Source organism: Phasianus colchicus, chromosome 33 (assembly GCF_987193195.1).
Source record: "Phasianus colchicus chromosome 33, bPhaCol1.hap1.1, whole genome shotgun sequence".
NCBI lineage: Eukaryota > Metazoa > Chordata > Aves > Galliformes > Phasianidae > Phasianus > Phasianus colchicus.
The window spans coordinates 1092020-1119602 of NC_143468.1; the positions used below are offsets into that span (position 1 = coordinate 1092020).

The 27583-nt window shown below is 49.4% G+C and overlaps 2 protein-coding genes across 4 annotated transcripts; both read left to right on the forward strand.

The window, feature by feature from the left end:
• The first annotated feature begins 8536 nt into the window (after positions 1-8536).
• On the forward strand, positions 8537-15066 carry LOC116235223 (keratin, type II cytoskeletal 4-like). Its single transcript, XM_031603238.2, has 9 exons — positions 8537-9088; positions 10478-10692; positions 11653-11713; positions 11949-12044; positions 12799-12963; positions 13337-13462; positions 13759-13979; positions 14535-14563; positions 14681-15066. The coding sequence occupies exons 1-9, from the start codon at positions 8537-8539 to the stop codon at positions 15064-15066; spliced, it is 1851 nt and encodes a 616-aa protein (XP_031459098.2).
• A 4324-nt stretch (positions 15067-19390) lies between these two features.
• On the forward strand, positions 19391-24343 carry LOC116235253 (keratin, type II cytoskeletal cochleal-like). Of its 3 annotated transcripts, XM_090128532.1 has the most exons (11): positions 19391-20122; positions 20911-21131; positions 21611-21671; positions 22146-22241; positions 22356-22520; positions 22625-22750; positions 23258-23478; positions 23599-23633; positions 23862-24023; positions 24081-24177; positions 24211-24343. In XM_090128532.1, the coding sequence occupies exons 1-11, from the start codon at positions 19391-19393 to the stop codon at positions 24341-24343; spliced, it is 2049 nt and encodes a 682-aa protein (XP_089984658.1). The 3 variants fall into 3 exon arrangements, with proteins under 3 accessions (XP_089984658.1, XP_089984657.1, XP_089984656.1); XM_090128531.1 differs by having other exon boundaries at positions 19391-19808; positions 19848-20122; positions 23862-24343; XM_090128530.1 differs by having other exon boundaries at positions 23862-24343.
• Positions 24344-27583: the final 3240 nt, after the last annotated feature.

The window sequence follows — 27583 nt, forward strand, 5'->3', positions numbered from 1 at the left end:
ATTCATGATCAACAGCAAAGAAATTGAGCAGCTTTGCCAAAACGAAAACTCACCTTTGGTCTCTGCAGTACTACAGAGATCTTGGTGATGGACAACATGGAGCTGCAGGTGGGGTGGCATGAGATGTGGAGTGTCACATCTGGAATGAAGTTCCCAGAGGCTGTGAGGGCCTCAGATAGCACAGAAGGTTTGGTTCTTATGGAGGGGACACAGGGAGAGTCCTGGTGATGCTGATCCTGGAGGTCCCACTCATTCTGCTAACTGTGGAAACACCAATGCACCTTTGGGGCTGAAGGAGAGGAGCATGAAACACATACAAAAACTCAGCAGCAAACCTGCCCACTTCACGGATAAGGCAGGAGTGGGAATTTTGCTTTGTTCCATGCTGAATTCCTTATGCAGCTGAAGCAGGAAGTCCCCACCTGCATCAGAAGGAAATGATTTGGAATATCCCACTTTAAAAAAAATAATTAAAAAAGTAAGTATAAAAGATTTTAAAAAAATCATTCATGTAATTTCACCTGAGGTGAAAAAAAAAGAAATAAATTTAAATACCTCAGGATTTCCTGGGGGACCAAAGCTGCATTTTTGTGGTCTGACAAAATGGATGCAGATTTATTGCGCTTTTTACCATTACTCAGGGAATCATTATCAGGGATCATTTGCATTTCCCTTGCTTCAGATACCCAATTTCCAAGCCACACAGCCTGCTCCCAGGAAGCACTAGAGGTTTAATTTCCCCTTTCTGACCCCTGCACCAGTCGGAATGGCCTCGGTGTCCTCCTGATGCACTGCTTTCTATTCTTTAATGAACACACCACTGCCTATAATTATCACCACGTTATTATTATTGCTGGCAGCCAAGTGGGGAACATGCATGGGAAATTGGAGGCGGTGCTTCCAGCCCCAAGAAGCAGATAGGTTCTTTGCACAGCAGGTGGGAGCAAATGATACCCAAGGAGCCTGCCACAAAGCAGATCATGGATAAATGCAGGTAAGAAATGTGCCAGTAATTAGTTCCTCCCGTGAATGCTCATTCCTTGCAGCCAGACAGCTCCACAATCCGCATTATATCCAGAAGCAAGTTGTTTCTTGTGGTGTGGTCAATGGCACCAGGAGGGAGGGGAGAGGCTTTAGGCAGAGATCTCACCTGGAAAAGGAGATGCTCTAGGATTGTGGTCCAGGCTTAGCCCAAGGCTGGAGGAATCCCCAGCCTCTAGGTATGAGCCTCACGGGGTTGTGCTAGATTTCCTTGCCTCTGCTTAATGAACTGTATTTCCGTATAAGATTATCTTAATGGAAAATTAATCTTTTTCTTTCACTGTATTTCAGCAGCATCGGAGCAAAATGAATTTTGGACCTGGTGGCTGGGCCAAACATCTGGGTACATTCTGACCTGAGTGCACCCATGCATTTTTTGCTGCCTGGATTTAAGGGCTGAGCTGGGCTCCAAGAGGCAGTGATTCCTCCTTTCATGGGATGTTCAGGTTGGATATTAGCAAAAAATTTATCCTCTGAAAGAGTGGACAGGCCTTGGAACTGCTGCCCAGAGAGGTGGTGGAGTTACCATCCCTGGAGGTGTTCAAGAACCATGGAGATGTGACACTTGGGGACACAGTCAGTGGGCATGGTGGGGTGGGATGGGGTTGGATCTGGTGATCTTAAGGTCTTTTCCTAACTATGATTCTATGATTTTTTTTTCTTTTTTCCAGAAACACCCTCATCTTTAGCTGCAGCTTTAGTGCAGACAGAATTGGGTTCTGGAGCTGGAATTTCTGCTGACTCAAACCCTTCACATATGGAACCCTGAGTCACACAGATGTTCTCCATGGGTTGGGTGGGTTGGCATAGCCATCACATCCGCAGTGCAGAACCCTCCACCCCCACCCAGCACCCATTGGCCATGGACCAGCTCAGCAGGTTGGCTTCATCCTTTCTTGGACTAAAGGAACTGTTTCTTGAGGATGAGTCACCCTGGCCTGATCCCTGCTGCAGGACGAGGATTCACATTATGCAATTAGTTCTGCATTTCCCCAAAAGTGATGCAAATGAGGGGGAATCACTCCGAACTGCAGCTTTTCTCAACCTTTAGGCACAAACTTTGCATCACCTCTGTCAGGGTGGAAATGGACAAATGATGGGCGATGGGCACTGTTGGGAACCCAGCACCGAGCACAGCTCTGAGCAGATGCACAACACACCAACCCCTTAACCCAACTGCACAGCTGCAACACCCACACACTGACCTAGGATGGATCCTTAAAAAAGGGCTAATGCCAGATATCTTGAAACAAGCTATTTTGTACAACAGCTGTTAAATTGATGCTGTTATCATTCCTGGGCAGCATCACCTTGCAGAAAGCAGGGAGGCAGAAGGGCGAAGTATAGAAGCATTTCCCATTGGAAGATACTTCTTCAGTTCTGGGGTCAAGGAAAGGGAATTGGGTGTTCCTAAGGAACAGGGTCTGAGCACCCAGCTCCAGTGTTGGTGATGAGGGGTGTGGTGCCAAAGCAGCAATCACACCAAGCCCAGGAGCGATCTCACAAGCAACTGCTTCTCTCTATCGCATGCTCTTGGAATAACTTGAAAGAAAGTCACTGGAGAGGGGTGGGGATGCTTCCGGGACAGTGAGACTCTGGTGTTTGTCAATCCTTAATGGAAACGAGGACAGAGAAGCCACAGCTGTCACTCTTGGTAATTAAAGGGAAAGTTGCACCTTGGACAGACGGGGATTTGCGATGCTGAGCAGCGTGGTGACTGCCTTTGCAAAATTGCCCTGGGGAAAAATAGTAGCTGCTCTCTGCAGGAAGCTGAGAAGCTGTGAGGGCAGGTGTGCAATTATTGGGATGTCCAGGGCACCCAGCTGGCTTCTGGTCATTGTCATTTCCCCATGCAAGCCATTCCTGGATGGAGAACAAGAGAGCCAGGTGCTGAGCACTGCCCAGTGTCACACGCAGGTGGTTACCCCATAGGGATTTCAGTGAGAATATGCAACCACATAATAACAAGAACAAAGAGAATAATGAGGCAACACTGATGCATGGAGCAAGAAACGACGCTGGAATTCCCCAAACAAACCTTTGCCAGTGTGCAGGCAGTCCGGCTGTTAAACCAAACCCTGGGTTTCTGAGACCCTGCTCATCCTTCTGAAAGCAGTAGGTATCCCTAATAACACACTTCCCTGTGTCTTTCAACAGAGGATGGCCAGGGAGTCCTGTGCAGCTTGTGGTTCACAGCCAGACTTTCTCCTTTCCGTGTTTCTCTGCCATCCCAGCTTGTTTTTTTTTTCTCCCCATTTACTGAGCGCTGTGTTTTCTTGCATTGCAGTTCCCAATCCATGGCAGTGGTCAAGGAAAGGTGCCCAGCTGGATTTCAAGCCCACCATGGACATGTGGAAAAAACAGCTTCCTAAAGCAGGAGATGGAGGTCAGAAAGCTCAGGAATCCCCTGCAGAAAGACATTCCAACAAATAGAAGCGTGGTTTTGCCTCTGATCTTGCTCCCCACAGGATGTGGCTGCTGCAGAGGGGAGCTCAGCTCCTGGAGGAAGCAGCTATAATTGTCACTGTTGCTTGGCTTTATCTCCCTGGCTATGTGTTTTTCTGGCAACTCAGAGAGCCCATGTCTGGGGTTGGAAGCTATGAGCCTGTGAGCTGCTCAGAAGGGAAGATAGAGGCTGCAGTGCCCCCCGGGGCAGATCTGAGCACCTCTGGGTGCTGAGCATTGCACTGCAAGGAATGGAAGCTGGCTGCATCTTCCTCCAGGACAAATGCTTCTCTTTATCACGCTCAGCCCAGTGAGGCCAACCATTACACAGAGCTTACACACCCAGCCACCGCCTCTGCCATGACACACAGTCATTTTTTTCATGCTAGTGGCAAAATGAGCCACAAAACACGATTCTAACCATTCATTAAGATAATAGGTACATATTCTACAAGCCATACCTTCTATAATCTCCTTAATCTGAGTGTCCATCTGGAAGGCATTATGAATTGCTGGGTGCTTACCAGCACAGCATTGTTGCTTCTCCTGGTTCCCATTTGTCCTTTTTTGTTTGGCTTTGACAAAGAGCCCCACCTCTGCTCCTGAATCTGCCTGTCACTCTCCTTGAGTATGTGTGGGGCCTCCAGCTTCAGCTTGGTGGTGGAGGAAACCAGTGCAAGAAGAGTGCTTTTTCTCTCCTTATCCTACCTGCCAAGCCATTTAGACCTGGCCTTTAATGAGATTTGCTCTCTAACATTTCCCCATGTCCCTCTCCATACAGTGATGTCTTGGCTCCACAAGCATGCAGAGGTTGCATTGCTGATAAAAGCTCTGAATTTTCTGCTCTGTGCATGTGTACCACTGGTACTGCATTTTTATTCTAGGAAAATCTAAATGTAAGTCTGAAACATTAATGCTATTACACATCAGTCACACACGCTGCTGCACAGCTCCTTTCTATGGCCATTACGGTGCACACACACAAACAAATTTCCAGACCCACCAATGGGAACAGGCTGAAATTCTGGGCTGCATTTCCCTCCTCCCACACCTCCACTGCTGCGAGGCATCTCTGGAGTCCCTATGCATGAAGGAACACGCTTTGGTTGGAATTGTTCATATCTCACCAGAGGAGAGGCAGAGGCAGCTGTCCCATGACACAGCACAGCAATACTTCCAGCCTCAGCACCTGGCTGCTGTTTGCCACCTTTCTGCAGAAAAACACTTTAGGTGCAAACCTCACGCCCTGCTCCCAGCGTGTGGTTGCACTCCCTTTGCAGTGACCATTCCCAGTGCTGCTCCACGCGCTTTCATCGTGACCCTGCCTTGCCCATTCCACCCCATTACTCAGAGCCCTAATAACCCATCGGGCCACACGGCTGGCCAGGTGATGCAAAAGGGCCTTACAAATTCCTATGCAAAAGAGGAACTTTACAAAGGAAGACAGTGGACACCCACAGTGTTTGGTACGAAACCTATTTGTCTCTTGCAAAATAAGGCAGTAAACAAGGGCTATAATGGAGAGTTTCTCTGCTTAGGTCACTGTCAGCACCATCAACGAGGGGATTTTCTAAACCCAAACAGGATGCTGTGTGCTACTATTGGATTCACTCAACATTTCCAGCAATCACCCAGCAGTGGCCAAAGCAGCACTCTGCACCCAGCTTCCCCACCATGAAAATAGTAAAAAAGAAGCACTGAATATGGCAAAGGCACACCAAATGAAACACCTGGATTTGCTTTCAGGGTGCCAGGGTTTGCAACTGCTTGACAAAGGAAACAGGACAGTAGGAAGCTCTCCATGGCGTGACACATTGCCCTTGGGAGTAATGCTCACTTCTGCTTTCCTTACCATCACAACGCCCAGCATGGGTGCTGGTGGTGTGACTGATGTTGGTGACCCTCTGTTCATCACTGTGCAGATCCTCTTTCCAGTAGAAAGGCTGCAAATGAAGGGAAAGATTTAGGTGAAATCCTACATAGCAGCATGGCAAATAAATACGGTGCATGTGGGCAGTTGCCAATGTTGGCCTGGAATCACAGAATCATGGAATCATGGTCATTAAGGTTGGAAAAGACCACTAAGATCACCGAGTCCAACCATTGACCCAACACCAGCATGCCTACTCATGGAAGCAAAGAATCATTAAGTCTGGAAAAGACCTCCAAGACCATCCAGTCCAACCCCAACCCACCCCACCATGCCCACTAACCATGACCCTCAGTGCCACATCTCTGTGATTCTTGAACATACCCAGAGATGGTGACTCCACCACCTTCCTGGGCAGCCAGTTCCAATGCATCACCACTCTTTCAGAGGAGATTTTTTTTCCTGATATCTAACCTGGAAGGTTGCAACTATCCTGATCATTTTTTTGTCCAAAAGCAGCATGAAAGCCGTGTGCTGTCCAGTGGAAAGCAAGGTTGAGGGTGGGCAGATGGGGGGCATGGTGCCCATAGCAATGGAAGGAGCTGAGACTATTGTCCTAACAAATCCACCACCTGCTTTGATGTGGGAACATCCAGCTGCAGTTAAGAGCAGGAAGAGCCCTCATGGACCTCTGCAATCAGAGGGTGATGATCCAGGGGCCTCATTAATGCTTTTAATGGTGACTGCAGGGTCCCTTTGCAAGGAGCCACAAAAAAAGCCCAGGGAAGGGAAGGAGGGCACTGACAGCGCTGGGAGCACAGCCAAGCTCTGCTGGCCCCATTTCATCAGCAAAGGGTCTTTAAAAAGTGGTTTTCTCATTGGGATAAAGCAATCTTGGGTGGCTGGTCATCACAGCAGGAGGCTGGAAAACCCCTGGGGCTCTCTCTGTTTTCACAGATGACCCAACAGACCGAATGTAGCAGGGTGCTTAAATAGGACTAATTTGCCCTAATGCAGGACGGATGTAAATCTCAAGGCCTTGGGTCCCAGGGTAGCCACCAGGGCCCGAGGCATATTTAAGGCTGAGAACCTCTAGGTTTCCTGGCAAATTCAAGTATCATCTGTTGCTTTAAAGCTTTGCTGAGTCCCATCAGCCTGAAAACAACAGTTTCAACTTTTTCCTTTAAAGCAGCAGGTCAGTGCCTCTCCACAGCTCCCCAGCCACCACCAGACCTGCATCAGACAGGACAAAGCTTGGAGAGAAGGGAAGATGTGTGACTGCAATCCTTCCATGCAGAAGGTGAAATGGCATCGGCATGCTCTTTGCTTTGAAGTTTATGTAACCAGAACTGGCTTTGTGACAGCTCAGCAGCTGCAAACCACAAGCACTACCCTGAACCCTCTGATGTGCGGGGCTGGGCACCTGCAAGCAGCCACCTCTCAGGGCTGGAGTATGGGCTTGGTGCTCTGAGTGCATGGGGAAAGAGCAGGGAGGGGTTGCAGGGATGGTAGCTATGGGAGGAACACAGGTGATGGTCCCATTTTCCTTGCTTTACAACCCTAAAATTGTGCAAGCATTGCACATGTGGTGCAACGGGGCCATGAGTGCTCTGTGCACAGACAGCACTCCAGGTTGGACTTTAGACAACACACCTGTTTTCCTGCACCAAAACTTGGGCACAATATACATTTCTGAAATAATTCCCCCTTTTGCTTACCAGCAAGAGGTTCATCTGCCTGGGTGACTGTGGGCAGGATGAGATGAGACTGCAGAGCCCAAAAGCCCATCTCCTTCCTCCAGCTATCACGACCTCATGCATGGAATTACATCTCATCACTAAACCTCATTTCTCAGACCAATGTGACTACAACAGAGCTACAATGTGATTAAAATTGCAGGGAATATTTCATGCCTCATTTCAACCCACTCTGAGATCTGTAAAAAAGAATAGGAAGATTTTTAACTGGGGAGACACCACAAATATTCTAAATTACCATAATTCCTTTGCATTATTTTCTCATTTGAGACAATCCATTTTAAGTATACAATCCCATTGTCTAGGAATCCTCCCAGAACCAGGAAATTTTGCCCTAGCAAAGATGCAAAACCTTCTTCGGGCACGCTATGCAACCACTTGTGCTTCTGTGATTAGACTCCTTTGTTAAGGCAAAAAAAAAAAAAAAAAAAAAAAAAGAACACTTTATTTGTTTCCAAGCAAATTCAAAACTCTTTTAAAGAATTTTAATTAAGAAGACAAGGTGCTTTCTCATTAACAGATATCACTCGAATAATTTAACGTCCAATAGGCATGTCGCAGGAATAAGAGGAAAAATGTTCACTCTGTCCAACATCGCTCAACCTGTCTGAAACATCCCTCTTCATGTCTTTGTTGCATCTCCAGGTATTCTCTGGTCTCATCACACCCAGACACCAAGCGCAGCCGCCCCTTCCCTAAGCACATCATTCAGCACAAAACACTTTTCCAATGGGCACTTTGACTTCTTGCCCATGAACCCTATCTCCAGAGCATCTCCCCATGACCAAACTTAACACAACCACACAACGCTCCACTGACTCCACCACCAACCCTGTGCTCTCTCTTATTCCATCCACGTTTGACCTGATACAGCGGCAAGCATCCATTTTGGAGAGCCATGGCCGTGCACTGAGGTGCAGAAATGCGTGTGCTGATGGAACCGCCTCCTTGCTCCATTGTCCATTGCTCAAGAGCTGCCCAGGGACCCTGGCGGGGCGTTCTGCAGGAGGTCCTGGAATGTAATTAAACGCCGTGGTGAAACCGAACCGTAAACAAGCCATGAATAAAAACCCCTTGAATTATTTTGCTAAACTATAATTACACAATAAGGAAGCAGATTAATTAAGTAAAATATAAGTCCTGAAACTGAAGCTTGCAAGCAAAGCAGTTTATTTTAATTTCCACATTATTTCATATGAGATGGAAGTGTTTGCTGTGGGTTGGAAATGTTGGAAGCCATTCCTTGCTGCCAGGCAGACCAAACCCAGTGGATAAATTAAATTTTTGCATCTCAGGCACCTCCTGGAACGTATATAAGGAGCCGGGCTGCACCTGGGAGCAGCCACAGGAGATCTCCTCACGCTCCTCTCTCGCTCCTCCACTTTCTTCCACCACCGTTGCTCCCATCCCCGTGTGTCGCAGCATGAGCCGGCAGTGCTACACCTCCAGCTCGCTGCTGGGCCGACGTGGCTTCTCCTCAGCCTCCGCTGTCTGCGGTCTGGGCAGGGCAGGCAGCAGCTCAGCCTCGGTGTGCCAACCGGCGGCACGGCGCTGCGGGTTGGGTGGCTTCAGCAGCCGGAGTGTCTGCGACCTGGGCCGTGGGCAGAGGATTTCCTTCGGAGGAAGCTGCCGTAGCGCGGCGTATGGAGCGGGCAGCGTGGGACGATGCGGCACTGCCTACGGCGGAGGTCGCTTTGGTGTGGGCATGGTGGTGGGGTTCGGTAACTGCGGAGGCTATGGGGGCCTGGGCAGCTACAGAGGCCTGGGGGATGGCGTGGCGATGGGCGGCTATGGCGGAGGCATCAGCATCGGGCTTGGAGGAGGTCGATCAGAAGGGATCCGCGGTGTCAGCATCCACCCGGAGCTCCTCAAGCCCCTGTGTGTGGGGGTGGACCCTGAGGAGTGCCAGGTGCGGACCCATGAGAAGGAGCAGATCAAGAACCTCAACAACCAGTTTGCCTGCTTCATCGACAAGGTGAGCCCCGCAGATAACGTGACACCAGTGGCTCTCAGTGCAGGCACTGCTTGGATCCCAGCCCTTCTGCTGTGCCTCTTGGTGGCCACCAGCCTGCAAAATGGCTCAGCTGGGGTCAGCAGCAAGCCAAAGCTTGTGGGACAAAGAAGGGAAATGCTGAGATGACCTTGGAGGTCTTCTCCTGCCTAGATGGTTCTATGCCATATGTGATTGGCAATTGCTCTCCTACCTCTACAAACACCAAAGAAACACCTTGGAGGTGTTCAAGACTGTGGATGGGGCCTGGGCAACTGATGGAGAGGTGGGACCAGCCCAGGGCAAGGGATGGGGATGGGGGGTTTTTGAGGACCCTTCCAACCCAACCATACTGTGGTTTATGATCTTTCAGGACCCTTTCAACACAACAATCCTATGATTTTTTGTCTTTAGGGACCCTTCCAACCCAACCATCCTATGGTTCTGTGACTTTTCAGGACCCTTCCAACCCAACCATCCGATGGTTCTATGATCTTTAGTCCCTTCCAATCCAACTATCCTCTGGATCTATGATTCTGTGATTCTGTGATTCTGTGATTCTGTGATAAGGTTGGATTATTAAGGTCCCATCCAACCCAAACTATTCTACAGTTCTATGACATGTGTATTCTTAAAGCTGTTTGTTCATTTCACCCTGCAGAGGAAGAAAGATGCAGGTCTAGCTAAAATGAGATCAACTTTAATTTCTCTGTCCACTCTGTCAATGAGAGGATTTGGTGATTTCCTAAACAAATGTCATTTATCATTACTATCTTAGCTAAGCCTAAGGGACTTTCGTTGCTGTTTAGGAGTGTGTTATGGAAGATGATTTTTCAAATGACAGAGGATTCTTTGCTCCATCCAAGCTCAGATTTCCCTGTGAGCTGTTCCACAGCTGAGAAAAACAAACCCACGTAAAGGAGCCACCCTACTTCCTCCCGCTGAAAAATGATTTATTCATGATCCACAAAGGTTCCCAAGTACTTAGAGAGCTCTTTAATCTAGAAGTGAAAGGCATGATAAGTACCCGTGGTTAGAGCTTCAATCAGATGTATTCAAATGAGCTCTTGGATGGAGCTTTCATCACTGGGAGAGCTCGTTCCTGGAATCAGCTCGTCAGAGCAGGAAGGGATCCTTCCTCAGCAGAAGTGTGCTTTGCTCAAACAGATCATTGGGTTCCACATGGAGCAAGCACACGGGTGTTGTTCAGCCCTGGGCTGGGAGATGATGCAGTAAGCAGTCAGGCTGTTGAGAAATCAGCCCTTAACCACTTGCCTTTTAGTTTTGTTCTTACGTCCTGCAAGCAGAGGAACCAAAGTGCCTTTGTCCAAGATAAGAGAGGCCGGGTGACTTTCTCATCTCTTCCTTTTGCAGGTCCGGCTGCTGGAGCAGCAGAACAAGGTGCTGACCACCAAGTGGGAGCTGCTGCAGCAGTATGTCCTGCCGGCATCCCGGCGCAACCTGGAGCCCGTCTTCGAGAATTTCATCTGCAATCTGAGGAAGCAGCTGGAGTGCGTGCTGGGGGAGCGAGAGAGGCTGGAGAACGAGGAGCGTTGCCTACGGGACCTGGTGCAGGAATACAAGTGCAAGTAAGCAGGGTGCAAAGGGGAGGTGGAGGGTGCTGGTTGCTTTTCAGAGCACTAAGCTAATGCATTGGTCCATGAGTCTAAAAACTTGGGCACGGAGCAGGTCTCTGTGCTGGGGTCCCATTGCCTCACACCCAAGACTTGCAATATACCCATAGGAGGGGACAGGAAGCTCCTTCCCTCACCCTGATGCTCCTGTACACAGCGGTTTGCCATATCAATCTTCCTACTTCACCAAACTCTGTGCCCCTGGTGCTGCCCCTTCCCCCAGAACCCTTCATCCACATCATCCCCACTGGGTTCATTCACTCTTCTCAGAGGCAATGTGGGAACAGCTTTTTGATCTACGATGCAGATATTCCTTAATTGCTCCCTGTGTGCTATGCTCAGCCATAACCAGGACGCTTGGTGGCTGGTTATGCACAGTCAGGATGAAAGAGTCTTCTCCAAAGAACTTACAGCCAAGCTCTCAGAAGTTTTCTCTCACTCAGTGAGGTCAGACTCAACCTGTGAAAGTTCTTCTCAGCCCCAATTACTCGGCCATTACGCACTGCCTCTGCTCTCATTGCAAATGGGAGTTGCATGGCTTGCTCAAGCTCCTGACCTCCCCTGCAGCATTTTGGTCACATTCTGCCCATAAACTCTCAGAGAAGAGTCCTGGATGCTTCCAAAAAACCTCACAGGTCTAGGAGGAGCACACCCAGCCTTCAGCTCGGTGCACAGTTATGCACTTCTCATAGTTTCGCCTGTCTTGCTGCCACCTCACACCAGCCACCGATACTGCTGGCGTGGGCTATTTAGAAGTGCTGAACACAGCCAAGCAGGGAGGAAAAATAACAACAAAGCAAAAACCAAAATTGAGATGCCAAGTAAAAAGGGAGAGGTCCCAGCTTTAACCATGCTGGGCTGTGAGGACAGGACCCCCAGCACTCAGCAGCCCCCTCCCTCTGCTTTCCAACACAGGTATGAAGATGAGATCAACAAGCGCACGGCAGCGGAGAATGAGTTCGTGGTGCTGAAGAAGGTGAGCAAAACCTGGGGGAGAAATGCAAAGCCACAGCACTGCCTGAGCAGGGGAAGCCCAACATAGAGGTGACCCAAGGAATGTGCAGAACCTCAGGTTTTAAGCACGGATAATGCAAATCCAGGTAGAGTCAGGGGTTGGCCACAGCGAGAGTCCTGCAAAGCTAACAGAAAATGAGCTTGGGCACAGCCCTTGGTTCTTTTCTCTCTTTTCACCCAACACGTTTTCTCTTCAGGATGTGGACTGCCTCTACCTGACCAAGGAAGAGCTGGAGGTGCGGGTGGGCCTCCTGCGGCAGCAGCTGGAATTCCTCAAGTGCATCTATGCTGAGGTAAGAGCTGCTCACCCACTGCCCCACGCTCTGAGAGCAAAACCAACACAGGGAAAGGTGTCTTCTCCTAAAATCCTACAACCACAGCCAAAAAAATCCCTATCTCTATATATGTATCTGGTACTGACACTTAGATGCTTTGGTTGTCTGCCACTCAGCTGGCTGCAAAGGGAGGGATCTTTTGCATGAAAAAAGCCCCTCAAATTTGCATCCAATCCATGACTGGGAGCCACTGAAAAACCTTGATCTTGAAAACAGAGATTATTTTTAGCATTTTACTTTTCTAGCTTCATATGTTGACATCTTTTAGTCATAATGAAAATAATGCTTTCACCTAAAATGTAGCAAGTTCCTACCAAAAAACACAGGGGATGCTTGATGCTTGCTCTCCCCCTTTTCTAACCAACACTTCCCAGCAGCCTGCAGGCATTGGGCCCAAAGCACTTACCCCAAGGGATGCCCAGCCCAAAAATCTGCTGGCACAGTCACAATGCTGAGCTGCAACCCCACGAGTCACTCCAGCCGGATTACTTTGCTCCTTCAGGCTCCTTCCAATCCCATGTCATGCCACCACAGCAAGTCCTAGCTGTTGGGAACCAGTCAGCTGCCTGAAGGATCCCATGTCCCAGTTGGGCATCCTAGGACAACTGTCCCTAGTTGTCCCCAAGGCTCCTTTTTCCCTCCAGACCCTTTAGCTGAGGTGCAGCCGTGGGACTGGCATGGAAAGGGGAATGACCTGTGATGGATCTTGCAGGAGAGAGCACAGATGGACTGCCAGCTGTGTGACACTTCGGTCGTCGTGCAAATGGACAACAGCCGTGACCTGGACATGGAGGGCATCATCAAAAGCGTGGAGTGCTGCTATGAGGAGATTGCCCAGAAGAGCAAGGCTGAAGTGGAGGCTTTCTACCAGACCAGAGTGAGTACTGCACAAGTAGCAATGAAACCCTCCACCAACAAAACACTGAGGAGCACTTCTGTCCTTCGTGACACAGCCCAAACCCATTCCTTGGTGTTCAGGCACTGTAGTTTGATAAAGAAAACTGTGCCAAAAAGAAACCCAATCAACACAACACCGTAACTATTGCATCTGAAGAATTTCCCATAAAAACATAACATCATGATCTCTTCTTGCACACCCATCAGGAGCACCACCCCCTTCCCAAAGTGCTCAGGGCCCACATAAGGTCCCATCTCAGTGCTACCTTGAGCATTGCTGCAGCTCCAGAGCGTTGTCCCCTTCCCTGCAAGGAGTGATTCCCAGTGTAATGTTGTCCCCTTCCCATGCACAGCTGGAAGAGCTCCACAGCAGCCGGGGCAAGTTCTGTGATGACCTACGGAACAACCAGAGTGAGATAGCTGAACTGAACCGGATGATCCAGAAGTTGCAGTGTGAATCAGATAATGTGAAGAAACAGGTAGGTGAAGAGCTGAGCACTGCACGGGAGGCAGTGTGCAAAGGAACCCCCAGCCCCAACTCCAGCCTGGGTGTGTCATCAGAGTTGGTTTGTCTCTAGCAGAAATAATGGTGGCTGCATGTTTGCTACAGCGCAGTCAGCACATCCCTTCCCTTCATCCCCCAATGCATGGCCACTGCAGGTGCCTGATCAAAATCTAGGTTTCTCCAGAAGTTTCTAGCTGAGAAACAAGGGGGGAAACTTGCAGCCCTGCCAAACTCCGTGTTGCTATCTCAGCCACTTGTTGCCATTCACAGATCGCAGCTCTGCAGACAGCCATCTGTGACGCCGAGCAGCGCGGTGACTGCGCCCTCAAAGATGCACGGCAGAAGCTGGTGGACCTGCAGACAGCTCTGCAGCAGGCCAAGGACAAGATGGCATGTCTGCTGAGGGACTACCAGGAGCTGCTGAACGTCAAGCTGGCCCTGGACATCGAGATTGCGACCTACAGGACTCTGCTGGAAGGAGAAGAGAGCAGGTGGGAAAATGCCCAGTTGCAGCTTGCAGCAAAACCCAACAGGAGAGGGAGTGGGGAATGTTGGGTGGCTGTGGTTCCCCATGAGTGCAAAGAGGATCACAGTTCCTTCCCATCTCCCTGTGGGTACAAAGAGAAGCATTGCTCCTTCTCATCTCCCCATGGATGTAAGAGGAGAAAAGCTCTTTCCCATCTCCCTGTGGGTACAAAGAGGAGCACAGCTCCTTCCCATCTCCCCATGGGTCCAAAGATGGGCACTGCTCCTTCCCATCCCCCCATGGGTGTAGAGAGGAGCATTGCTCCCATCCCCCTCTCACCCACTCAATGCAGCTGCATCGCAGTGCTGCAGGACAGACAGACAGGGATGTGACATTTGGCCACCTGTGGGGTTTCGGGTCCAACCTGCAGCAGTTCAGTGGCCAATACAGACCTCCCCCAGGCACACAGATGAGCTGAAGGACCTCCAGGATTTCTAAGACTGGGCAGCATCTCCATGTGCGTGCATGTCTGGGGAGCATTCCCTTAAGCACATCTCTGAGACGTTACTTTTTTTTACAGGATATGCACTGGCAACCCTGTGAGCGTAGGTAAGCCCACCAAGCACCCCCCTTAATAAGCCCATAAAGCCCTTTCCTTCCCTTTTACACCTCACACAACCTACCTGGGTGCTGCTCAGCAGTGACCAGACCCTTCTTTTCCTGCAGCCGTGGTCAGCGGCGGCGGCACGGTCGGTGAGTGCCGATCCCTATCAGGAATCGGTGGCAAATGCTCTGTGAAGACTGGAGCCAGCTCGGGGCTGGGTGGGGTGGTCTCATCCTTTGGGGTCAGCGGTGCTGGATTCAGTGCTCGCAGCGTGGACTGCGTCCCCAGGGTGGGGGGTGGCTTTGGAGCCCGGAGTGCAGCCAGCTGCGTGGGGCGCGAGGTGCTGCCCGGTGCTGATGGGCTGCAGTGTGCAGCCGGTGTGGGCAACCTGGTGTGTGCTGGAGTGGAGCAGTGCAGCCCCGGGGCTGTTATCATCCCAGGGGCGGGGGTGTGTGGAGGGGGCAGCCGGTACAGCACGGCCGTGCGCGTGGTCAGAACAAGCCGGTAGGTGGGCAGCACCGCGTTGTATTGAGAAAGAATCAGCATTTCTGCAGTAAAACAGTATTCCCCTTCCTTCTAACAGCTGAATCACACAAGCATGCATTGCACACGCAGTAAGGTCGGCAGCTCTGACAAAAACATGGTGGTTTTTTGAATGGTCACCACTCACCTTCTCTCACGTGGTGCTCTGGGGGTCAGCGGACCCCCAGGTCTCAGGCAGGCGAGATTTGCATTTCAGTCTGCTGCCTTCATGGCTCTTTCTGCTCAGCCCCTTTTCCGAGGGATTTCTTGTCCCTCACACAGCAATTGCAAAAGAACAAAAAATTTGCTCATCAGAAAGAGCAGCCACATCTTACACTGCCCCAGATGAAGCTGCATCTATTATTTAGCTCCTTTAATGACACCTGAAAATCCAATTTTTCCTGTTTACGAGAAGGCTGGTAATGGTTATGTAAATGGGCCCAAGTTGCTACACCAGGTTTGGCAGAGCAGATTTTAATTACACGCCGACGAGCACCTTATATTTCTGTAGTTAAATGCATGCATTGTTTTTCCTGTGTGTGTACCAGATAAACGGATTTAACGCTTTTAATGTGTAAGTGAACAGTTGATTACCCTTCGCTTACTCCAGACTTTCAGCTGTACCTTCAATAAACTACATGCATTATTCAAGCCGCGCTCCACAGGTTTCATTTCCCTCCCAACATTACCAAAGCAGCGATGTCTTCTCAGACATGAACCTCCAAATGGGTGGAGTTTGTAGTTTGCAAAGTTTTAACTAAGTCCTTAGGCTGTCTGCTCTCCTTCCCCATGCACTTTTGCATAGCTCTGTTCCATCAGAGGTGAGTGAATACACAGCATCACTCAGGACATTGGGATCTCACACGCTGCAGGCAGAACGCAAAGCAGGCAGGCCCTTGTTTAAAGCAATCAGCAAAAAAAAAAAAGAAAGAATCCCACACCCCACCCCTGAAACCCTCTCGCAAGAGCAAGTTAATTTCTAAATGAAACAGATGTCTGTCTTTGCAAAACATAGCACAGTGGTGTCCTCAAGCACCACGCCTTTAAAGCACACAGTCTGCACCAGGGTCTGCAGGATGCACAGGGAGGGATGAGCCCTCAGTGCCCTTTTAGGCACTTGAGTTTGGGTGAGGTCAGGCTCCCTGTCCCTTTGCTCTGTGCTGGGCTCCTGTTCCCAAGGCACTGCACCCCTGGAAGGTCCCCACAGCACAGCTGGATGCACAGCTGGATGCCAGGAAAGCCTCCATCCCCACGGGTGCAGAGGGATTGCATTGCTCCTTCCCATCTTCCCATCAGTTAATAGAGGAGCATTGCTTCTTGCTATCTCCCATGGGCGCACAGAGGGGCATTGTTCCTTCCCATCTCCCAAAGGTGCGGAGGAAACATTGTTTCTTCCCATCTCCCCATTCCCAAACGCATGGTGCCCCCTGGAAAATCTCACAGCACAGCTGGAATAGTTTGCTGTGTGTGTGCTTGGCACAGCTGCATGCACACCTGGATGTGGACAAATCAGTCATCACCATGGCTCCCACACTCCCTCCCTCCCGTTCCCCCCCCAGGACATCTCTGCTATGAGTTTCCTTTTGGAGAAACCCATTTGGAAGCATCTCAGGGTGCAGGCAGGTTAATTTACCTCTGTAATGCAAACTGAAGAGGAGTGAGTATTGCAATTTATTTCCCACTCCACTTCCTTGGCTTCACTGCTGACTCATGGCATGTCTGCCCCATCCTTCCTGCATCTCGCGCCACAGATGGGGAAACAAAACCATCCAGGCTTGGTCTGCCCATAGTTTCCAACAGGGGCAATCACCTCTGCTGCCCTCATGCTGCATTTGGGCTCGTTGTGACTTGCAGAGATTTTCTGCTGGGAAGTAAGGAGGTACTATGGGATGTGCTCACCTTGGAACTGATGGCTGATTAATTTTTAGTGAACAGCACGACTTAGCAGCAATCTGGGCTGTGGAGTGGTGGAATCCAAAATGATCAACCCTTGCAGAAAAGGCAAAACCCACCCAGCTAAAGGCAGTATCTTCCCAAATGGTTATCTATGGCTTTTCTGACTCAGTGTTCACAACTCGGACTCCATCTCATTTGTATGTAAAACATCCAAACAAGCTGCCGGTGCCCCAGCAGCTCATAATTTATGTTGATCATTTCCCTGCAAAGAAAAACTGCACAGCAGCAACCAGTTGCTCCCCACGGTACCAAAGCAGCCTGGCATCTCTCACGTTTCTGGGTAAAAACCTTTCATCTGCCCTGCCCTTCTCAACTCCATCTACTGCAAAACCCATGACTCTTGCTGCTTTCCTGAAGGAGAAATAAAGGTCAGGAGTCCAGGCGTAGGATTTTTGGGGCTATTTTGGGGCTAAATCTTGCTGGACATCACTCTAGATGTGAACCTTTGTTGGAGCTGATCTGAAGGGACAGATGTGAAAAGCCACATCTGGGTGTGGAGCCCACGACCGACAAGAAATGGGGCCTTTCCTCCAGCCCTTGCATCGCTCGCATGCCTTGAAGACAGTGGGCTGAAGGGAGAAGAGTGTGGGAGCCCCAGCTGACAATTCCCTCTTTCTTCTGTCAGCCGCACCCTTAATGCCATTATATTCATTCAGCTATAATGTCTGATCCGAACCCGTTTGTCAGCTTCAGGACAATCAGCCTTCACTGGGGTCAAGCCAGTATGAAGACAATCTAATTTTCCCATCACACCAAGGCTTTGAATTTTATGCAAATAATGAAGGCAATGGGTGTTTGTGGATTTCAGTAGTATCTCAGGTAGCTTCAGCTCAATGAGCAACCCAATGCACTCCAGCCCAGCAATTTCAATGGGAAATTCAGCGTGAGCAACCAACTCCCTTGGTCCGAGCCAAACTGGCAGCATTTATCCAGGGATAATTGCAGATGTGGTCTCGTGTACGCAGAAGAACACCAAGCACCTGCTTAATTTCTCTTCCAGTGAGACCTTAGCTCATGCTTAACAGCTCTTCAGTGCTGGGGCACATGAGCATATTGCAGAGGGCATGTGGAATCCTGTCCTGCAAATGCAGAGGCAGATGTTTAAGCGCCAGTCATGCACACAGCATGGGATATCCACCAGAACAACGAGCTGAAAACTTAAATATGAAGAACAAAATATTGTAAACATTGCAGTTCCCTAAAAACTGAGAGGCCAGAAAGTGCCACCACACCCCACCGGCTTTGCTCTTTTTCCCAAGGACTTCAGAAAGTAAAATAACCAGAAGTTGTGGGAGGATTTTTTTCATGCCGGTTAAATCTTTGCTTTTGGCAACATTTCGAAAGGTTCAAAGATCTTTCAAAGCAATTGCAGCTGTAAGAGAGCTAGAAACTCAAGACTGATTGCTCCGAGTGCTAAGCATGCAAATCACGCAGTTCCACAAATTTGGGCAAAACATTGTTTCGGAAAATTTGCCTCTTTCGTTGACATGTTTTTAGGTTGAGGTGGAAATGCATCACAACAACATCACCTGTAGGCTGGGAGCAGTGCAATGAACACCTCTGGGTGGATGGAGCTGTCTGATGGATTTACTGGTATCTCCAGAAATGCATCCCAGAAAATCTGCCACAGATGAAATACCTGACATTAAATGGCCAAAATGTGAGATGACACCGAAATGCAGCAACTCAGAGGCAAATGATGGATTGGATCTCACTGTGCTTGGGTCTGAATCAGCTCAGATTGGGTCTCTGCCTGATGAGTGTGAACAAAAATGACAGGAGAGAGTCCTGAGGAGGTGTCAGCCCTCATGAACATCACTCTTTCAGTGGGCCTTCATGCAGCAAAGTCCCATGCAATATTTCCCTTCAGCTTTACTCATTTTAATTTCACTGCCTTTCACTTGAGTTACTTTGGAGGAATCTCCACTAAGCTCTTTGATGATCTACTGCACTTAAATAAGGCAGGGGTATCTGGGTAGATATTTCTCTTCTTCATCTTTTTTTGTTTATTTTCTTTTGCTTCGTAGGGATGAAATAAAACAAGGCATCTGTGCAAGCATGCTTTGCACAAAGGTTGAGTGATTCTTGCCAGAAATCAGTTAGGTAACGCTTCTAGCTGAGCAGCTTCACGCTGTCTCCAAGAGGTGTGTTTGGCTGCAATCAGTTTAACAAGTTTCAATCAGACAGCTGGCTGCCTGGCACGTCAAAACCATGAAGGCTCTGAGTTGATCTCTGGACTTCCATGCAACCAAGCCCAGATCCTCAGGGGGATAAAAAGGGCCTTCCTGTGCTTGCTCCTCGCACAGAGCTGCCCGCTCCCAGATTGCTGCTCCTTCTTGTGACCTCCTGCTGCCATGAGCCGGCAGACGTACAGCACCAGAGCTGGGGGTGGAGGGCGGTCGTACAGCGCTGCTTCAGCCATCATTCCTGGGGGCAGCAGGGCTGGCTTTAGCTCGGTGTCAGTGGCACGATCTGGAGGAGGTGGTGGTGGCTTTGGAAGGCTCCTTGGAGGAGGAGGAGGAGGAGGAGGTGGCAGTGGTGGTGGAGGTTTTGGCAGCAGGAGCCTCTACAGCCTCGGTGGTTCCAAGAGGATTTCCTTTGGTGTTGGAAGCAGCTTCCGGAGTGCTTTTGGGGGTGGTGGATCTGGCTTGGGAGGTGGCAGTGGTGGTGGTTTTGGTCTTGGTGGTGGTGGAGGGGGTGGTGGCCTTGGACTTGGTCTTGGTGGTGGCGGAGGTGGCGGTGGCCTTGGACTTGGTCTTGGTGGTGGTGGAGGTGGCAGTGGCCTTGGACTTGGTCTTGGTGGTGGTGGAGGTGGCGGTGGTGGCTATGGCTTTAGTGGAGGTCCTGGTGGGCTTGGCTTTGGTGGACCAGGAGGCATGGGGGGATTTGGAGGGTTGGGTGGTGGCAGGGGTCCCGTGGGATTTGGTGGCCCTCCTGGCATGGGCACCATCCAAGAAGTGACAGTCAACCAGAGCCTGCTGGCACCCCTTAATCTGGAGATCGACCCCAACATCCAGCAGGTGCGCAAGGAGGAGAAGGAGCAGATCAAGACCCTCAACAACAAGTTTGCTTCCTTCATTGACAAGGTGAGATGTCATCAAGTGCTGTGGAACTGTGAGAGGGAGCAAGACAGAGCTATATCTACAAAAATACGGCTTCAGGAATCTTCAGTCTCCTGTATGTTTCCTAAATATATGTCAAAAACTAATATACTTCTCAACAGCTACAAGGCAGAAAATGAGATATTGAAAACTAGAGGCTTAGATTCAGGTTTTGTTCCTTGAAAATAAGACATGCTAGTTCAAATGTTAGTAAGCCAGTTGCTTAAACAAACTGTCTCTGTGGGGTATCATAGCAGAAGTGTTGGTCCTTATGTCCAGTTTTATTGCCTGCAAGCTAAAGCCCTTTTTGTATAGACTTTATATAGTCCTTTCTCAGCTTTTCCTTGGATAAATACCTTATATATAGTATAAATGAGCAAGAGACAAGGCAACTTAACTGCCTTTCACCTGTCTTGTAACCTGTAGTGCTCAGATCTTAGCCTTAATGAAGGAAGATAAATATCACCTACAAAGAAGGAAAAAATGATTTTAAAGAAAGCAAGTAGTGAAGGAGCTGAGCCCACATTTTGTGACGATTGCTCACCAGCTTGCTGAATTACATTATCTCTCATTAGAACTGTCCACTAATGGAAAATTTGCTTAGCTGCTGGATAGGCTAACATAGCCCTAGATAGTCCAGGTGATACTGACAACTGGACTTAATGCTCCTGGTTTGGGATTTACTGTATCTGTGCTGTGCATCAGTCTCAGTTACTGACTCTTGGCCATCAGCGTTTATCTTCTGCTAACCCCTTCTGCTTCCCAATGCCCAGGTTCGCTTCCTGGAGCAGCAGAACAAAGTGCTCGAGACCAAATGGACCCTCCTGCAGGACCAGGGTCAGAAAAACAGCACAGGCAAGAACAACCTGGACCCACTCTTTGAGGCTTACATCAATAACCTGAAGCGGCAGCTGGCCAACCTGCTGAGCGAGAGAGGACGCATGGACGGGGAGCTGAAGAGCATGCAAGACCTTGTTGAGGATTTCAAGAACAAGTGAGTGCCTGTTTGGTGGCACATCCAGCAGCCTGGGGTGAAATGTGATGCAAATGGTTCAGCTTAGCATTAGGCAGTAGGATTAGTCTCACTTAGAACTAGTTTTCTCAAGGACAAACATCTAGCCTGAGATATTCATCAAACTTTCTATGAGAAAGGGGAAAAAAGTGCTTTAGTCCATAACATGAGACCGGATGAACCTCTCTGTAAAGCATGGCTCTCACACAGTGCCTCTGCCTGCAAAGCCCCTGCCACCTGGTATGGCAGAAGAATGCTCCAGCAACATTTCTCCAAGCAGAAAATGCAGGTTCAGCCAGGACATGGCAACGTGTGATGAAACTTGCAAAGGAAAATCATCTAAACCTGCTTTATGTAAAATGTCACACTCAACCCAAATTATCTTGCAGTCCCACCTGTACAGCTGCTGTGCTTACCAAGGTGTGACCCGGCACAGCTTTCCCTTTACTTTATCCCTGTAGGTATGAAGAGGAAATCAACCGACGCACAGCAGCAGAGAATGAATTTGTGGTGCTGAAGAAGGTGGGTGAGATGAGTTGTGTGGATGCTGAGCCATGCTCAACAAGTGTGCTAACAGATGGGAGATCTCATAGGGATGCATCCTCGTCCTTTAAAGTGGTGTTATGGTTTTAGGAGAAAGGAAGGAAGGGAGTTGAAGAAGGATGAAAGTCAACTCTTGACACCAAACTATGCATTCATGCTTGCTTGAGCAGAATAGACCACGTAGATATAAAGACGCTGAGCAATGCTGGGAAATGCATGTCCCAAGGCCAGATGGACTGCATGCTGTCCTTATCCTCTAGCAAGGTTACACCCAGCACTTCTCTTGGTCAAGAGATGTTCTCATGGTGGCCTTCCAGGAGCATGTGCCAAGCACAGCTTCTCCAGTCATGCATTACCACTGCAGCAGCCTGTCCCTGAGACTGACAAAATCTTGGCAGAGCCAAAGAAGAGATAACAAGTGCTGCAGATGTCCCCACGGCTGTTCTTTTCCAGGATGTGGATGCTGCTTACATGAATAAGGTGGAGCTGGAGGCCAAGGTGGATGCTCTGACTGATGAGCTCAACTTCCTCCGAGCCCTCTACGAGGCGGTACAGACACCCTCCTCCCCTGACTCTGTCCTGCCATCACCCCCAGGCAGTGACTGCCACTACTGATGGCACTTTGGAGGTAAGTCAGCTGGGTTCCCACGTGCTTCCCCACAGGAGCTGGCTCAGCTCAGCGCACAAGCATCCGACACTGCCGTCATCCTGTCCATGGACAACAACCGGGACCTGGATCTCAGCAGCATCATAGCTGAAGTCAAAGCACAGTATGAGGACATTGCCAACCGCAGCCGGGCTGAGGCGGAGGCTTGGTACCAAACCAAGGTGAGCACTCTTGTAGGTGTATTTGTGGGAAAAAATACTGCTGTCCCAGGTTGTCTAAGCCACCTAGACATCTCTGAATGTTTCCTCTTCCTTCTGAACCCAAGTATGAAGAACTGCAGGCCACCGCTGGGAAGCATGGGGATGACCTCCGCAACACAAAGGGGGAGATCTCTGAGCTCAACCGGCTCATCCAGAGGATCCGAGCAGAGATAGAGAACACAAGGAACCAGGTAGGTACGGCAAAAGAGCCCCATTCTGGGGTCCCTAGGCATTACAGCTCTGCTCTCTGCTACCATTTGCTGAACAGAGACAGCAGCCACAGAGCGCAATGTACCTGGAAGGGGTATCACTGTGTCATGCATCAAACCAGACTGGCTTTGCAACTCCAGGACTGTCAGATATGGCTGAATGACCTCAGTCATAACCATTGTTCATAAAGATCCCAGCCAGAATGGTTTTCTTCCTTCACTGAATCATAGAATCACAGAATGTTTTGGGTTGGAAGGGACCTTAAAGATCACAGACCAGTAGAATGGTTGGGTTGGAAGGGACCTCAAAATCTCCAGTCCCACCCCCAGCCATGGACTGGTGCCACTGCTCCCTCCATCAGTGGCCCAGGGACCCATATATGGTCTTAAGCACCACAGGAACAACCACAGCTTCTCCAGGAATTGTGTTGTCTGACTCTTACCCAAAGAGAAAAGCAGCAGTCAGGATTCCCTGTTGTCCTCTTGCAGTGTGCCACCCTGCAAACGGCCATCGGAGACTCTGAGGAGCGTGGGGAGCTGGCTCTCAAGGATGCAAAGGCAAAGATGATGGAGCTGGAGGATGCCCTGCAGAAAGCCAAAGCCGATATGGCCCGGCAGCTGCGTGAGTACCAGGAGCTGATGAATGTCAAGCTAGCCCTGGACATCGAGATTGCGACCTACAGAAAACTGCTGGAAGGCGAGGAGAGCAGGTGGGAGCAGAATTCCTGCAGAAATAAATAGCAAATGTCACTTTTCCACTCTGAGCACGTTGGTCCCCTTGCCTGCATCTGCATTTTGCTCTAATATCCCCTTTATTTGCCCTCCAACAGGCTGAGCGGAGAAGGACTCAACCCCATCGGCTACTGTAAGTACCACAGAGCACATCTTCCAGGGGCCCATTGAAAGTAAAGCTTTGGGAAAAGAGAGATTTTACCCAACTACTCCATATAAGACATTCAGAACCTACCAGAACCCCTAGTGACTTGGGGACAGAAGTTGGGTTCAGGCCCTATGGGCCTTGATGGTGGTGCTTTCTGGAACTGGCTGACCACCAGAATAGATGTCCAACATTCTGGCTGTTTTTTCCTTGCAGCGGTGATCAGCTCCAGCTCTGGCACAGCTGGTGGAGGAGGAGGATTTGGTGGACTGAGCCTAAGTGGAGGCGGCGGTGGAAGTGGATTTGGTCTTGGAGGAGGTGGTGGAAGTGGATACGGTCTTGGAGGAGGTGGTGGAAGCGGATACGGTCTTGGAGGAGGTGGTGGAAGCGGATACGGTCTTGGAGGAGGTGGTGGAAGTGGATACAGTCTTGGAGGAGGTGGTGGAGGCTACAGCTTTGGAAGTGGAGGAGGACTTGGACTTGGAGGTGGGGGTGGTCTCGGAGGTGGGTATGGAGGTGGCAGCGGGCTCGGGTTTGGAGGAGGCAGCAGCGGAAGTGGGCTGAGTTCTGCAGGAGGGAATTTCAGCTCTGGGAGCGCAAAAGGCACCAATCCAGGTGTGAAAATCGTCTCCAAAACCTCCTCCAGCAAAAAGAGCATAAAGAGCCAAAGCCTGAAGAATGCCTCGCAACCCGAGTAAAATGATGCTGCCAGACCCTTTCCCCCAAAGCTGCTGCACTGCTCTGTACCGCTCCCGCACCCACCACCTCTCTGCTGTAGTTCTTAAGCATTTGGGTTCCACCTCAGGAAAGCAGTGAGCACGAGCTAACTCGAAGCACCAGAACAGGTTTCAAAGGAAAACACAGGTCTACAAGATTTTTGGAATGGGGAATTTTTTTATTATTATTTTTTTTTTAATGAGGGTGAGCAGCCTGTAATTGCGGCTAGCTGATGGCCCTCAGCAGCACAGATCAAATAGCAGCTCAGACGCAATAACTGGGTTTTGCATTCACTGTTCTGGCCTGCAGAAGCCCAGGGACGGGCTGGGAACATGGCTTCCATCCAGGCTGCTTCTCCCTCGCTGCTGGGACAAATCAAACTCATCCCTTCAAGTCAAGTAACTCATCTTCACACTTCTCCATACATCTGTGGGGGCTTTTTCTGCTATGTAGAAACACTATGGGAGGCTCCTGAAAGATCCCAGGTAGTGGTTTGCAAGCTCAGTGCTCCTCTTAAGACACTGCTTCCAATGGCAACACAGAACCATGAGGAGACACTTCTCAGTCAGTGAGTTTGATGGAAAATATCCCTCTTTTCCCCACCTGTGGCTGAGCTTCGAAAAGTGCATTGCTTCCAGATGTGCTGAGCAACCACACAGCATCTGGAAAGCTCCCTGAGATGTCCACAGAACCATGAACCACTCTCACCTCTGTCCTTTCTCTTCCCAAATGAATGTTTGCCTCATAGCAGCACCTTGCATGTAACCTTGCAGATGCATTTGGTCGCCTCTGATGGATCCCAAGCAGGTGGGAAAGGCCTTGTTCCCTAAATTACCAGATTTTTGGGATTGTTTTAAAAAATAACCAGAGCACAGAGGTTTTCAGTAGATCAGTGTTTGCAGTTGCATTGGGTTGTTGTCTTGCTTCATGCTAGGTTTTGTGGGAATGGCTTAAAAAGTGCTGAAATCACCCCAACACCCAAACCTCACTGACTTCCCCCATGGTGTCGGCAGCAGCAATCAAGGTAAAAGTCTGCTGAGACAAAAGTTCCCTGCAAAAACCCACACAGAGGGCTATGCATCATGTCCATGCTGCTCCAGGGGGACCTCATCCGCTCCATGGGGTATGCATTTCTGGGCCAAAAGAGATGCATTTGGGTAAAAAATTCATTCAAATCTCAGCCCAACACGTGGAAAATGTGGCGATCAGGAGCAGGTGCCAAAGGTGCCCCTTTCTGATGGGATCTGCCCCTGTAGTGCTCCACTCTGCCTTTATTTTGGTGAAAATACCAAAGAAATTTGCAGCTTTTTATACTTCAACAGTAGCAAAACCATTCCAATGCTGTGTTTTCCTTCCTCTCTCTTTTGGGAACGTGTCCAATAAAACAACTGTAATGTATTTGTTCCTGAGTGCTTTTCTTCCAAAGCAGAACCAGCAGAATGAACCAGCAGAAAAATGAGCAGGGTGAGGATTTTGTTTCACTTTAGGGAAAAAGTTTCAAAACTGAAAAGGAAAAAAAAATTCAATGCTTGAAATCAGGTGTGTGCTGTCTGAAAGTGAATCGAGGCATGTGGGAAAAGAGGAGGAAGGGGGACAAAAAGAAATCAGGCATTGTTTGTTTCTTGGATCATTAGGATTAACTCAAAAGCCTTTCTTCCAGAAAAGAGGGTTTGGGACAGCTCTAAAAGCTCAGGCAAAAGTGAAAAATAGGAGAAATAAAGGTCACACAGTGTTTAATTTTGGCTTTCTCAAGGGACACAGAGTGCAGGGCTCTGGGGGAGGACGTCATCAGGACAATCTGTGCTGAGGGTGGTTTTGGTGATGGAGCAGAGCAGCCTATGAGGCCTGCAGGTTTGGTGATTGTAAAAGGGGAAGGAGAAAAAAATAAAAAGAGAAAAGAAAAGAAGAATCCTCAGACAAACCCTCATGCCTTATTGCATTTCAAAGGGCCAGACGCTTTGCTCTGCCCTCACCATCCCCAGGGCAGGTGCATGCACGCGAAACCTCGCCGGGATCCGGCAGCAGCGAGTACGGAAACATCACCCAAAAATCAAAGGAGCTGCAGTGAAAGAGACCAAAATCTGGAGGAAAATCCCCTCTCCTTGGACCCCACAGAGGATGGTGTTTGGGGTAAAGAGGCCAAAAATGAATGAAGGTTAAAAATAAATGGTGAGTCATCTCGGGTTGTGCGCCCTGTGCTAAGGCTGACCTGCAGAGCGTGGTAGGAGTTAATGCAGCTAAGGATGACCTAAACTCATCTCACCTTACATTGGGAGTGTCTTTTATGCCATGGAGAATAAAAAAAAAAGAAAAAAAAAAAAAAAGGAAGAAAAAATAGATAGGACCTAAAAGGGAGGTGGGGATACCCAAAGGGGGCAAACACAGCAGCCCTGGGCAGATACAGAGAGAGCAAGGAGTGAGACGCTGCAAGAATTCTCCTCGGGTTCTATGCCTAACCAGCTCACTGAGCCCTTTGTAATATTCCACTTAATTACCACTGTCTGCAGCAACAGGCTTTCCTAGAAGAGCTGGGAGGTAATGAGTGCCTTGCCATGAAGCCTTTTTCTCTTTGTGTTAATTACAACACTGTGCTTGGTTCCCAGGTGTGACTTTGCATAGCTCTAGGAGCCAAAGGCATGCTCCCCGCACTGCTGCTTGGCCCCTGTCCATGGCTCCATCTGCAGCAATGGATCCATCCCCAAGGAACTCAACCTCTGCACATATGCTGTTCTCCCAGCACGATTTATTTCATGTCAATAGCCCCAGCAGCATTCCTGGAATTGGCGTTAGGATTGGGTTCTACAGTCGTTGTGCATCACTGTGAAACCAGAGCTCCCTCAACTTCGGGATAGGTGGGTGTGGGTTAGGTTTTCCTGCAAAAATTTGGTGTTTTCAATGCCTCCATTCCTGAGCTGAGAGCACCCCCTCGCTACAGCCTGGCCCCACTCCTTCTGCTCACCCCAGTGCGCTCCATGCCCATGACTCACATCTTTGGCATCACGCAGTGGATGGCACGGATGAGGGTTGGGAGTGCTTTTATGATTGCAGTAAGGAAATAAATAAAACAAAATAAAATAAATAAATCAAAAATCCCTTCTGCTCAGGTTCTTTCAAGTTCCCAGACAGAGCAAACGGCAGCTGGAAACACATCAACAGAAACAAGCCATGAGATGCCGCAGATACCCCGGAGCGACTCATCCTGGATTATGTTCTGTACTTAT